Genomic DNA, 13,812 nt, shown 5'->3' on the forward strand with positions numbered 1-13,812 from the left:
TTCTCTTATTGCAGAGCGCAGGCTCTAGGCAAGCGGGCTTCAGTAGTTGTGGCACTCGGGCTCAGTAGTTGTGGATTGTGGGCTCTAGAGCGCAGGCTCAGTAGTTGTAGCACATGGGCTTAGTTGCTCCGTGGCATGTGGGATCTTCCCAGACCAGGGCTCGAACCTGTATCCCCTGTATTGGCAGGCGGATTCTTAACCACTGTGCCACCAGGGAAGCCCGGAAGGTGACATCTTAATCACTGGACTGCAGGGAAGTCCCTGATACACAGGTTTTTAATTTTGATAAAGTTCAGTTTATCTGTTTTTTCTTTTTTTCCCCTTGTGCTTTTGGCAGAAACTATTGCCAAATCAAATGTCATGAAGATTTTCCTCTATGTTCTTTTCTAAGCATTCTATAGTTTTTGCTCTTACATTAGGTGTTCGATCCATTTTTTATTTATTTGTTTGTTTATTTATTTATTTATTTTTGGCTGCGTTGGGTCTTTGTTGCTGTGCACAGGCTTTCTCTAGTAGCAGCAAGCGGGGGCTACTCTTCGCTGTGGTGTGTGGGCTTCTCATTGCGGTGGCTTCTCTTGTTGTGGAGCACGGGCTCTAGGTGTGCGGGCTTCAGTAGTTGTGGCACGCGGGCTCAGTAGTTGTGGCTCACAGGCTCTAGAGTGCAGGCTCAGTAGTTGTGGTGCACGGGCTTAGTTGCTCTGTGGCATGTGGGATCTTCCCAGATCAGGGCTCAAACCTGTGTTCCCTGCATTGGCAGGTGGAGTCTTAACCACTGTGCCACCAGGGAAGCCCCTTAAATTTAGATTTAAATAGCCATATGTGGTAGTTATCATATTGGAGAGTATAAAATACTAATGTCACCAATTCTGATTTTGTCTCATGATTCAGTGTTCATAAAATGTGTCATGCTTCTTAGAAATACCGTCTCTTGGAACTCATCTTATACTTATGGAATCAGTACCAACTCTTCTCTAAGGACCTCCTTATAGAGTTACAGTGTCTACCTTAACATCATCAGAAGTAAAGCAAAAAAACAAAAAAACCAACTAATTTTGTCCTTGCTTATCCTTTCAGTTAAGTCTTTATATTCTATTATCATTATTTTCTGTTCTTATTTTTATCAATACTTTCTCCCAGTCTGTGGCTTACCACAGCAGTGAAAGTGCCAAGTTTTAACCACTGGACTGCCAGGGAATTCCCCATGGCTTGCCTTTTAATTTTCTTAAAAGTGTTTTTCAAAGTGAAGTCCCAATCTATCAACTTTTTCCTTAATAGTTTATGTTTTGGTGTCCTTTTTTTTCTTTTTTGGCCACGCCCTGTGGCATGCAGGATTTCAGTTCCCTGACCAGGTATCAAACAAGTGCCCCCTGCAACGGAAGCATGGAGTCTTAACCACTGGACCGCCAGGGAAGTCCCATTTTTGTGTCCTTTGTAATAAGACTTTGCCTACCCCACGGTAGGTTTTATTGTAAAAAATTTATAGTTTTGGCCTTGTGTTTAAGTATGTGATCAATTTGAAGTTATTCTTTCTACATAGAATGAGGTAATGGTCAAGGCTTCCCCCCTTCCCCTGCCACAGGGATATACAGTTGTTCTGTTGTAGAATCATTAATTGAAAAGGCTATCTTTTCTCTATTAATTACCTTGTCCTCGTTGCAAAAATCAGTTAACCATATATGTGAGTTTCTTTCTGGACTCTATTCTTTTCCATTGAGCTATTTGATTATATATCTACACTATATTATTATACCTTTGTAGTAAGACTTAAAATGAAGTAGTGTTAAGTTCTCTATTTTTGTCTTTTCTTGATTGTTTAGGTGATGATTCAGTTTCTCAATTTCTACAAAATGTCTGCTGGGATTTTGACTGGGATTGGCTTGGATCTGTTGATCAATTTGGGGATAATAATTTTCATCCTAACAATATTAAGTCATCTGGTAAATCTCTCCACTTATTTAGATCTTCCTTTTTTTCCTTAGCAGTGTTTTTTAGTTTTCAATATATAGATTATATATTGTTTATTACAACTGTACAGAAATAAATTTTTTATAAATTGATCTGTCTTGTGACTTTGCTAAATTTTATCACATATTAGACCTACTAGTTTATTTATTTATTTATGATTATTATTGTTTTTAAGATTTCTCATGAGATTATCATAGGACATAATAGTTCCTTCTTCATTTCCAAATTATATACCTTTTATTTACTTTTCTTTACATTGCATTGCCTAGGACTTTCAGTCCAGTGTTGAATAGAAATGATTAGAGCAGACATCCTTGCCTTGTTCCTGAAATTAGGGGGAAAGAAATCACTTTTCACCATTTATTATGATGCTGGATATAGGATTTTTTTTTTAATTATTATTTATTTTTGGCCGTGTTGGGTCTTAGTTGTAGCACGCAGGACCTTCGTTGAGGCATGCGGGATTTTTCATTGCGGCATGCGGGTTTCTCTCTAGTTGTGGCATGTGGGTTTTTTCCCTTCTCTAGTTGTGGCACACAGGCTCCAGGGTGCGTGGGCTCTGTAGTTTGTGGCACGCAGGCTCTCTAGTTGAGGTGTGCGAGCTCAGTAGTTGTGGCGCGCGGCCTTGATTGCCCTGCAGCATGTGGGGTCTTAGTTCCCTGACCAGGGACCAAACCCACGTCCCCTGCATTGTAAGGAGGATTCTTTACCACTGGACCACCAGGGAAGTCCCTGTGGTGCTCTTTATAAGGCTGAGGAAGTTACCTTCTATTCCTACTTTATTGAGTTTGCTAAAGTCACAAATGGATGTTGAATTTGTTAAATGTTTTTTTAGATCTGCTCAGATGACCTTATGATTTTTCTTCTTTATTATGTTGATATGATGAATTACACTGATTATTTCAGTTTCAAATGTTTAACCAATCTTGTGTTCCTGGGGTAAATCCCACTTGGCCATGATTTATCATTCTTTTTATATATTCATGGATTTGATTTGGTAATATTTTGTTAAGGAATTTTTTTGTCTCTCTCTATATATGTATAATAATTAGTTTGTGTTTTTTTTTATGCTATTGGTTTTAATATAAGGGTTATGCTGACTTTATAAGTGAATTGAGAAATATTTCTTCTTGTATATTCCAAAAGAATCAGGGTTAGGGTTAGGGTAAAACTGGTATTGTTTTTCCTTACATATTGGATAGAATTCACCAGTGAAGTCATCTGGGACTGGTGTAACATTTGTGGGATAGTATTTAATTACATATTTAATTCCTTTAATTAATAATATGAGTATTCAGGTTATCTATTTCTTTATAAGTGAACTTTAGTAATTAGTTTTATTTCAGGTAATTTGTCTGCTTTACCCATGTTTTGGAACTTACTGGCATAAAGTTAAGTTGTTCCTTATTATTTATTAGTTGTCCCTTTAAAATTTATAGTAGAGGTTGGCAATTAGCAGCTTGTGGGCCAAATCTAGTCTGTGGCCTATTTATGTACATTTGTGAACTAAGAATGGTTTTTACAGTTTTAAAGGATTGTTAAAAAACAAACAAAAAACCAAAAACCAAATCAAAACAAAGAGTATGTGAAATACACCATGGGTGGCCTGCAAAGCCTGAGATATTTACAAACCGGCCATTTATAACAAGAAAATAGTTTGCTACTTGAAGTCTAAAATCTTGAGTGATGTTTATACTTCATTCTTGAAATTTGTAATTTGGGTCTGCTTGCTTTTTTTCCCCCTTTGACTGGTCTGGCTAGTGGATTATCTTTCCTTTCTCTCTTTCTCTCTCTTTTTTTTCCTTTTTACAGGAATGAACTTTTTTGATTTTTGATTTTATTTTGGGCATGGCACGCAGCTTGCGGGATCTCAGTCCCCCAACCAGGGATTGAACCCGGGCCTCCGCAGTAAAAGTGACAAATCTGAACCAATAGACCACCAGGGAACTCCCAGGAATCAACTTTTGATTTTTAATTTCTCTATTATTTGCTTTCTATTTTGTTTTATGCTGTCATATATATGATTTCCTTCCTTCTGCTTAAGCATAATGCCTTTGAGATTCATACGTTTTTGTATATATCACTAGTTAATTCCTTTTTATTGTTGAGTAGTATTCCGTGTTGGATGTACCAAAGTTTGTTTAACCTTTGACCTATGAGTGGCTTTTTTTTGGCTATTACAAATAAAGCTGCAATGAACTATGGTCTACAGGTTTTTATGTGGATGTAATTTTCCTTTCTTTGGAATAAATACACAGGGTTGCAATAGCTGGATGGTATTGTTAAGTGTATATTTAGATTTTTAAGAAACCATCAAACTGCTTTTCAGATTGGGATTTGCTGTACCATTTTGCATTCTCACCAGCAATGAATGAATGATCCAGTTTCTTTGCCTCTTCACCAGCATTTGGTATTGTTACTATTTTTTTTAGTTTTTCTAACAGGTGTGTAATAATAACTCATCATGGTCTCAATTTGCATTTCACTATTGGTAATGATGTTGAAATCTTTCTTTTTTTCAAATATTTTATTTATTTATTTATTTAAGTTGGTTGTGCTGGGTCTTAGTTGCGGCACGCGGGCTCCTTAGTTGTGGCATGCGAACTCTTAGTTGTGGCATGCACGTGGGATCTAGTTCCCTGACCAGGGGTTGAACCCAGGCCCCCTGCATTGGGAGCATGGGGTCTTAACCACTGTGCCACCAGTGAAGTCCCCTGAAAACTTTCAATATGCTTATTTTCCATCTATATATCCTCTTACGTGAAATAACTTCTGATCTTTTCCTCATTTTCTAATGGATTTTTTTTTAATGCTGAATTTTGAGAGTTCTTTTTATATTTAAATGAGTCCTTTGTGAGATATGTGGTTTGTAAACATTTTCTTCCTGTCTGTTGTGTGGTTTTTATAATCTTTACAGGGTCATTCACAGAGCAAAAGTCTTAAATTTGATGAGGTCCAAGTTATTGGTTTTTTTCTTGTTTAGGTCATGCTTCACCTCTAACTCTAATCTTTTAATTTTTATAAGTTCTATCTCATTCCTTTAAAATTTACTGTCATTTTTTGCTTATTATTAATATTTTCTAATCTTTGACGTATATTACATATCTGAATATAAAATTGTGGGTCTCATTCTGTTGTCTATTCTTTTGTGCTGGCTGGCTTTTTGTGTGTGTATGTGTTGGCTATTTTTGATGATTTTTTTTTAACTGAGTCATATTCATGAGTTTTTGCATACCTTGTTGAAGCTGCATTCTTTTGGAGATAATTTACATTTGCCTTTGCTTTGTGCTTAGGATCACTTTTGACTTAAGCCTTTAAATTATCGTCCTGCACTCGGTTGGGTGCGCGGGAGACTATGGCGTCCTCCTCGGTCCTGCCGGCCACTGTACCGGCGCCGACAGCGGCTTCAGGCACAGGTTTCGGCTTCGCTTCCAAAACCAAGAAGGAGCATTTCGTGCAGCAGAAGGTGAAGGTGTTCCGGGCGGCCGACCCGCTGAGGAGCGTTTTCCTGTGGGGCGTAGCCCACTCGATCAATGAGCTCAGCCAGGTGCCTCCCCCGGTGATGCTGCTGCCAGATGACTTTAAGGCCAGCTCCAAGATCAAGGTCAACAATCACCTTTTCCGCAGGGAAAATCTGCCCAGTCATTTCAAGTTCAAGGAGTATTGTCCCCAGGTCTTCAGGAACCTGCGTGATCGATTTGGTATTGATGACCAGGATTACTTGGTGTCCCTTACCCGAAGTCCCCCGAGTGAAAGTGAAGGCAGTGATGGTCGCTTCCTTATCTCCTATGATCGGACTCTGGTCATCAAAGAAGTATCCAGTGAGGACACTGCTGACATGCATAGCAACCTCTCCAACTACCATCAGTACATTGCGAAGTGCCATGGCAACACACTGCTGCCCCAGTTCCTGGGGATGTACCGGGTTAGCGTGGACAACGAAGACAGCTACATGCTTGTGATGCGCAACATGTTTAGCCACCGTCTCCCTGTGCACAGGAAGTATGACCTCAAGGGCTCCCTGGTGTCCAGGGAAGCCAGCGATAAGGAGAAGGTTAAAGAATTGCCCACCCTTAAGGATATGGACTTTCTCCACCAGAACCAGAAAGTTTATATTGCTGCAGAGGAGAAGAAAGTCTTTCTAGAGAAGCTAAAGAGAGATGTGGAGTTCCTAGTGCAGCTGAAGATCATGGACTACAGCCTTCTGCTGGCCATCCACGACGTCATTCGCGGCTCTGAACCGGAGGAGGAGGGGCCTGTGCGGGAGGAGGAGTCAGAGGGGGGTGGGGACTGTGCCCTGACCGGACCTCCTGCTCTGGTGGGCTCCTAGGGCACTTCCCCTGAGGGTATCGGCAGCTACATCCATTCCCCCCGGCCCCTGGGCCCTGGAGAGTTTGAATCCTTCATTGATGTCTATGCCATCCGGAGTGCTGAGGGGGCCCCTCAGAAGGAGGTGTATTTCATGGGCCTCATTGACATCCTGACACAGTATGATGCCAAGAAGAAAGCAGCTCACGCAGCCAAAACTGTCAAGCATGGGGCGGGGGCAGAGATTTCTACTGTCCATCCTGAGCAGTGTGCTAAGCGATTCCTGGATTTTATTACCAACGTCTTTGCCTGAGAGACTGCCCGACTCCATGGTGACTGCTGCTCTGTGTTGCAGGTGGTGGGGTTCTGAGAGGCTTGGGGGAATTGTGGATATTCTGGCCACTACTTCTGCTCTTTCTCTTTTGCTAACTTCAGGCTGCAGGCTCCTTCCATCCAAATAAGTCAGTCTTGTTGAGTAGGCTCTTCCTGGCCCTCAGAAATACATTGTCCTCTCTCCTCTTCCTTTCCTTCTCCCTTCCCCTCCAACAAGTCTGCTTGCTTCATTAGAGTGTTACTGTTGACTCTCTCCCAAGTGCCTTGATCTTTGTAAAATGTCCTGTTGTTCCCATAACATAGGAGGAGCTGGGGGAAGGGTGTTGTTTGCCATCTTCAGGACCTGACTGGACAGATGGACCTGGCTCAAGCTGCTGCTCTGGATGCACCTTGCTGTGTGGGATGAACCAAGAGTGTCTGAATTTTGCTGATAACTTTATAGAGCTCACTGTGGCACACTTCCTTCCCGGTAGGCCCTGGGATGGAAGATTTTCAAAATACTACAGATGTGGGTGCAGGCATGCACACATACGATGGGATATGGCCAATCTTATGCGGGTGGGGTGGAGAATGGTGGGCCGGCTGGCAGCTCATGGAGGTGGGACCTATGAGGACTCTTGTGATTATGCAGGGAATTGGAGGTCTCTGGTGAGGGTTGACTACTCTCCAGTCTCTTCCCTCGCTCCACGTTCACCCCCACCAGAGATGGCCACAGTGTTGAATCCTGGGTGAAGGTGTTTCACTGTTGCTGTTCTTCACCAGGACCTCACATCCCTCCTGGAGCTGGAACCCTTCAGTGGGGGTATGGCCAGTTCTGGAGGCTGGGAGGATGAGCCAGGGGTATAAGGTTCACTCCCCATGTTAAATTTCCTTTCTTCATGTCTAGCCACCCCTAAGGTTTTAGACCCAGCAGAAGGGAATATCTCTACCTGGGTTAACCCTGGTTATTTCAAGAGAATGGAAGTCTCACGTGTGGGAACCTCCTCTGCTTCCTGGAAGTGTGCCCCTAGCATACTTCCTTCCCCTGTCCTTCTCAAACCCTTTTTCCAGTTGGATTTGTTATTCTGTTCGTCTTATACTGCTACTGTGTCTCTCAGGGGACAGATGGCTGCCTTTGTCATCTTCACTCTCCACCCCCAGAGAGGAGTCAGAGCCATAACCCGGCCCCCTCCAAAGATAGGTGAGTTAATATGTGATATTCTCAGAATGTAGCAGACCCTGATGAGCTGAGATAGTGTACTCCCTTCCCCGCAAGGCCCTTGGGGCTCAGGCAGCCGTTCTTCTTGTGATCCTACATCCCCCCTGAGGCTTCTGCACTTCTCTAAAACATAAAGATGGGCACCAGCAAGTGGCCTGTGGGGTACAAAGACTCTTGCTCTGTATCTGCCTGGACTGATCTGTCTCACAAGAAGTCATGAGGTCATAAAGGAGAATTCCTCCTGCCCCTGCATCTTCTGCTCCAAAGGAAGTGACAAGAGGAGTCCCTAGTTAGGGATTAGAGTCCTTATAATATGTTCCTGTCAGGAGGCTGATGGATCTTTTTCACTCCAACCATCTACCTTTCCCCTGTTGAACGCAATAAAACTCCATGACACCAGCAACTGTTGTTCTTTAGAAATGGGTTTTCTGACCATGTGGCTGATGTATCATAAGCATTATGGTCTTCTTCATTTGTTGCTTCTGTTTTTTTTCATCTTTTTTGTTTTATTAATTAATAAAAAAGATCTTGTGTATTTACTCCCATTGCTGTCACTGTATAGAAAATAAATTATTGAATCAAAAATAAATAAATAAATAAATAAATAAATAAATAAATAAATTATCGTCCTGAGGTTTTTCATACATATCAGATTTGGTGACTTTAGGCTGTAAATCTGAGGATCCGTTTGTTGTTTTGAATTCTTATGGGATATGTTTTTTCTCCTCTCATTCTTAGTGTAAATGTTGGGAAAGGCAGTTCTCCTTGCAGCTTCCTGGAGATTAGTGATGGGAAGGTTGGTTGGTTGATTTCTTTTTTTTTTTTTTTTTTATAACTTTATATTTATTTTTGGCTGCATTGGGTCTTTGTTGCTGCACGTGGACTTTCTCTAGTTGCAGCGAGCAGGGGCTACTCTTTGTTGCAGTGCGCGGGCTTCTTACTGTGGTGGCTTCTCTTGTCACGGAGCACGGGCTCTAGGCGCATGGGCTTCAGTAGTTGTGGCACGTGGGCTCAATAGTTGTGGTGCATGGGCTCTAGAGCTCAGGCTTAGTAGTTGTGGTGCATGGGCTTAGTTGCTCTGCGGCACGTGGGGTCTTCCCGGACTAGGGCTCGAACCCATGTCCCCTGCAATGGCAGGCGGATTCTTTACCACTGTGCCACCAGGGAAGTCCCAGTTGGTTGATTTCTAATTCACCCTTATATTTAGGTGTATCCTTTTTGTACCAGGATTTTGCAGGGTTATTACATTAGACTCTGTAACTTGAGCAGGTTCTGGACTTTGTCTTCTGTCTTTCCTATCTCCTGTAGGCAGAGGAAATAGAAGATCAAATTCACTGGAGTTGAGCAAATGTACTGAAAGTGAAAGCTGTCTTTAGAGCTTTGCTTGCTTTTCTGGGTTCCTGCCGTGACTTAGTTTTTGGTCTAAGTATTTCTTAGTATCTTGCCAGCTCATACAGTTTTTAAAAAAAATTTATTTATTTTATTTACTTTTGGCTGCGTTGGGCCTTCGTGGCTGTGCGTGGGCTTTCTCTAGTCGCGGTGAGCAGGGGCTACTCTTCGTTGCAGTGCGCGGGCTTCTCACTGGGGTTGCTTCTCTTGTTGTGGAGCAAGAGCTCTAGGTGCACGGGCTTCAGTAGTTGTGGCACACGGACTCAGTAGCTGTGGCTCATGGGCTTAGCTGCTCTGCGGCATGTGGGTTCTTCTCGGACCAGGGTTCGAACCCATGTCCCCTGCATTGTAGGCGGATTCTTAACCACTGCGCCACCAGGGAAGCTCTCATATAGTGTTTTTTTTTTTTTTTTAAACTTTTTATTTATTTATTTATTTATTTATTTATTTTTAGCTGTGTTGGGTCTTCGTTTCTGTGCGAGGACTTTCTCTAGTTCTGGCGAGCGGGGGCCACTCTTCATCGCGGTGCGCGGGCCTCTCACTATCGAGGCCTCTCTTTGTTGCGGAGCACAGGCTCCAGACGCGCAGGCTCAGTAGTTGTGGCTCACGGGCCCAGTTGCTCCGCGGCATGTGGGATCCTCCCAGACCAGGGCTCGAACCCGCGTCCACTGCACCGGCAGGCAGACTCTCAACCACTGCGCCACCAGGGAAGCCCCCTCATATAGTTTAAGTAAAGTTTAAAAACGATTTTAATTGATTTTTTCAGTTATTTTCTTCAGGTCATACTGTGTAAAACAAGCAACTCTTTTGTATCTTTTTCAAGCTTTCCTTTCTTTTGTCCATGTTTCCTTTCTCCATTTCGTGGTTCAAGATGCATCTCAGGAGTCATCACCTCTCAGAAGCTCCCTGCTTGAATTAGAGGTCTCTGCCTCATTCTTTCTTTCCTTCCTTCCTTCCTCCTTCCCTCTCTTTCTTTCTTTTGTTTGGCTGGCACAGCATGTGGGAATATTAGTTCCCCAACCAGGGATTGAACCTGTGCCCCCTGCATTGGGGGCTGGGAGTCTTAGCCACTGGACGGCCAGGGAAGTCCCTCTGGCTTATTCTTTCTAATCACATTGTTCTGCAGCTTACTGGTTCTTTGCCTGTCTCCATTCCCTCCTTGTCTGTGACCTCTTTGAGGGCCAGAACTATGTTGTTTTCAAAAAATCTCCATTTCCTGGCCTGACAGAGTATCTAACAGCAATTGGGGTTAGAATAAACATTTGGTGTTAGTAAATGGTATAGGTTATCATAACCTGAATAACAATCTGGCTTTCTCAATTTAGGACTACAAATACAAACACAGAAACAAAGGAAGAAAGCACACAAGTCCTTTGTGTGCTAATTTGCATAGCATACACCTCTTCAGGACACTTCAAATATTACTTAAAGCCAGCCTCTTTCTGCAGGAAATGAAATTGTTTATCCTGTTCAATGATCTCATAGGTAATTGACACAGGAAAACTCAGGTCTTCCATTATGAGTTCTCCACACCCAAAGAGGCCGGTTTTAAATTGTGGGTGAAGTGTTCTGGGGAGGGTGTGGTATGCAAATTAGTGTAAGAGGGACTTGTCCGCTTTCCTGGAATCTATTCTGATTCCCCAAGAGAAAAACTATTTCCATTCCCATTGCATTATGCAGTTTTGTTGACCAACTGGGAGCTTGGATGGCTGGAATTTCTAATTTTGATGCAGCTTGTTTATTTTTACAGGACTTTTCTTGAGTCTTCAACTGTTCTTAGGCAATTTTTGGAAATGAACATAATTCTACTTACATCATAGCTTTTCATATTAATTGCGTCCCTTAATCTTTTTCTTTGAAAGTTAAATCACACATTTTATATCTTTGTATTCAGCTTTTTGTATTCTTAATGCTTGCGCGGGCGGGGCAGCAGTACTAAAAGGAGGCTTTAGTACGAAGAATTCACTCTTCGTGACTACGCCTTAGGTCTGGCTAAGGTTATAGAAATCGGCAGTGCCTTGCTTTGTTTAAAGAGGCAGGGTTCTAGCGTTTGCTCTTTCTTAAGCTTATCGTGTGCCAGATACGGCACAGATATATTTTATCTCAGTTATTCACATTTTTACAGCCGTTAAAAGTACAACTCAAGTTCAGTGTTTTGCCTTGGGTATCCCTGGGATTCCAACTCAGGTCACCGCGCCCTCGTCTTCACCGGTCCCCCTCCATCCCCTGCCTTTTCGGGTCGTTCCTCGCTCCATCGAGGCCACCTGGGATGATGCTGGGGGTGCGGGGGTAGTCAGGCCTGGCAGGCTACGAATACTCCACCACCGACTCCAGCTCGCTAGCTAGTACCGCGCGCATTCTGCTTTTTCCCGTCCCCCCACTTCTAGGAGGCACCAGACCTGGAAACCATAGAGCTGAAACAGCCCAGAGCGTCCCTTCCGTGGCCGCCGAGCGCTGACGGCGCGCCGTTGGGCGGGGCCTACTGAGGGGCGGGGGAAGAGGAGGGAGAGCCGGCAAGGGAAGGGCTGGCCGGCCTTGCAGCGCCCCGCAGCGGCCAAGTCGGAAGAGGTCTCGTCGGCCCTGCGGCGCTGGAGCCCTGACGCACGGAGCTCGAGAGCGAGAACGGGAGAGAAAGGGGCAGAAATGGCGGCTCCGCTCGGCTCCCGCTGAGTAGGTTGAAGCCGGCGGAGGGTCTGAGCTTTCGGCCTGGAGCATCGCTCCCGTCTCCCGCTACCTGCCTTCGCACGCCGACTTCCCTTCCTCTGCCCTACCCTCGCCTGTCCTCGTCTGCGCTGCGCAGAGTCCGGGTCGTCTTGTCTTTCCCGGCCCGGCTCCACTAGCCCTGACTGCCCGGCCGGCGGGCCGGCCTTCCTCGGCTCTCCCCGGCGCGGCAGGCGCCGCGAGCGCGGCGTGGACCCCGTCCTCCTGGCTGGACCATGGTGAACACCCGGAAGAGCTCTCTGCGCCTTCTCGGATCTAAGTCGCCTGGGCCCGGGCCTGGGCCTGGGGCCGGAGTAGAGCCTGGGGCGACCGGAGGCAGCAGCCATTTCATCTCCTCTCGGACCCGCTCCTCCAAGACCCGCGCTGCCAGCTGCCCCGCCGCCAAGGCCGGGGGAAGCGGCGGCGCCGGCGTCGCTCTGGATGAGGCCCGGGTAAGAGCGCGGCAGCCCGAGTCCGGAGGCTTGCGAGTCGGCCCGGCCGCTGGGGCTTTGTCTGGCCGGGTTGGGGCAACAAGCCTCCAGTGGAGACCGCTCGGGCGGCCGGAGACCGGGTCTGCGGGTGCGTTGGAGGATGGCAGCCGGCTAGGTAGGGCCACGACAGCTTTGCTGGCCCCGCTCTTTTGTGTAAAGAACAGGACTTGAGTCCAGGGGAGAGGGCTATGGGGGGGGGGGTGTCTTTTCGGGGACATTAGAACAGCCTGCTTTCCGTGTCCTTGTCGTGCCTGAGAGGGGAATTCTAGGGGAGCAAGAGCGAAGGGCCAGAGTTCCCGGGTGGAAGGGTTGGAGAGGAGAAGTGAAAGTTTTATGCGGTGTCAAACCCTTCCTGTAAGTGTGTGAGCTCCTGCCGGTGTCTAACTCCAGCTTACTCTCAAACTGTTTGGGGGTGGTTCAAGTTTGTGAGGAAGTGAACGGAGAGCTCCAGTTGGCAGCCAGGCAGGGATGGTGAAAAAAGTTTGGAGCTGCTCTGACACCAACTTTAAAAACAAAATCAACACTATCGCCTCTCCAGGCAGGAGCGATCAAAAGTGATGTTTAGCTGGAGAATCAGCCAGTCAGATAACCAGGATTCTAGTAGGGACTCGGTAGAGCTTTCTAGTAGAGCTTTCAGGTCACAAAAGCGGCACGTCGAAAGAAACGTGTCGAATATTATTGATAGTAGGCACTATCATCTCCAAATTGTTTGGTGTCTTGGATGTCTCCATTTTTGCTTTGGGAATAGTTTATAAAAGGTGACTTAACACCATCGTCCCACTACTGCGAAAGTGACATTTGAAGAAGACCGGTGATGATTTAGTATTTTTTTTTTTTAAAGTGGTAGATCTTGAAATTTATTACAGGGTAAGGCTCTAAGCTAGCACGTATGTTTTATCACTTTAAAGGAATTGATAAGGTTGTGTTACGAGATTGGTTATGAATTCAGAAAAGAGAGTGTTGCTTCTGTCTAGAGAGAGGCTAATTTTCTAAGAATAATTTGACTGGAAATTTTTCATTTAACATACTCCTTTAAATCCACACCATTTTGTTATTCTTAGGGGAGGAAAGCAATATTTCATTTTCTGTAGGGGTCTACAAGATTATGTTTGCGTGTATTTTTTTCTCTGTATCTCATACTGTTCTGACACTAATCAGAATGAACCAAGGCAAATACAAGAGACATTTTACTGTACTTCTCTGAAATATGTTGTATCTTTGAAAATATAATTGGCCTTTATTTTGCTAAAAATCTGGAAAATATTTTAAAAATTGCTTTATGAGTAGACTTACCTTGGAGCTTATAGCTCTCTTAGGTTGAAATAAGAAAGCTAAATCTGAAAGTTGTGCAAACTATTCAGAATAATTATTCTGAAAACTAGACTTTCTGTAGAAATTATTGCAAACATGTACAAGCTTACTGACTTC

General features: G+C 44.5%; 2 protein-coding genes across 3 annotated transcripts in view; both read left to right on the forward strand.

Annotated features, from left to right (window-relative positions):
- The first annotated feature begins 5,320 nt into the window (after positions 1–5,320).
- LOC132377062 (phosphatidylinositol 5-phosphate 4-kinase type-2 gamma-like) lies at positions 5,321–7,028 on the forward strand. Its single transcript, XM_059943031.1, has 2 exons — positions 5,321–6,628; positions 6,910–7,028. Exon 1 carries the CDS (start codon positions 5,321–5,323, stop codon positions 6,293–6,295), a length of 975 nt encoding a protein of 324 aa, XP_059799014.1. The 3' UTR covers positions 6,296–6,628; positions 6,910–7,028.
- Positions 7,029–11,788: 4,760 nt separating this feature from the next.
- The window catches only part of ATAD2B (ATPase family AAA domain containing 2B), a 155,932-nt gene continuing 153,908 nt past the window's right edge, over positions 11,789–13,812 (forward strand). For both annotated transcript variants that reach the window (XM_059893536.1, XM_059893537.1), the window contains exon 1: positions 11,789–12,345. In XM_059893536.1, coding sequence (XP_059749519.1) covers positions 12,130–12,345 — 216 coding nt within the window. In that variant the 5' untranslated portion in view covers positions 11,789–12,129. The remainder of the gene's footprint in view (positions 12,346–13,812) is intronic.

This window comes from Balaenoptera ricei, chromosome 13 (genome assembly GCF_028023285.1).
Source record: "Balaenoptera ricei isolate mBalRic1 chromosome 13, mBalRic1.hap2, whole genome shotgun sequence".
Lineage (NCBI taxonomy): Eukaryota > Metazoa > Chordata > Mammalia > Artiodactyla > Balaenopteridae > Balaenoptera > Balaenoptera ricei.

What these genes read in the sequence shown, in the direction of transcription:
- LOC132377062 (XM_059943031.1), top strand. Translation starts at nt 5,321, where the DNA reads ATGGCGTCCTCCTCGGTCCTGCCGGCCACTGTACCGGCGCCGACAGCG.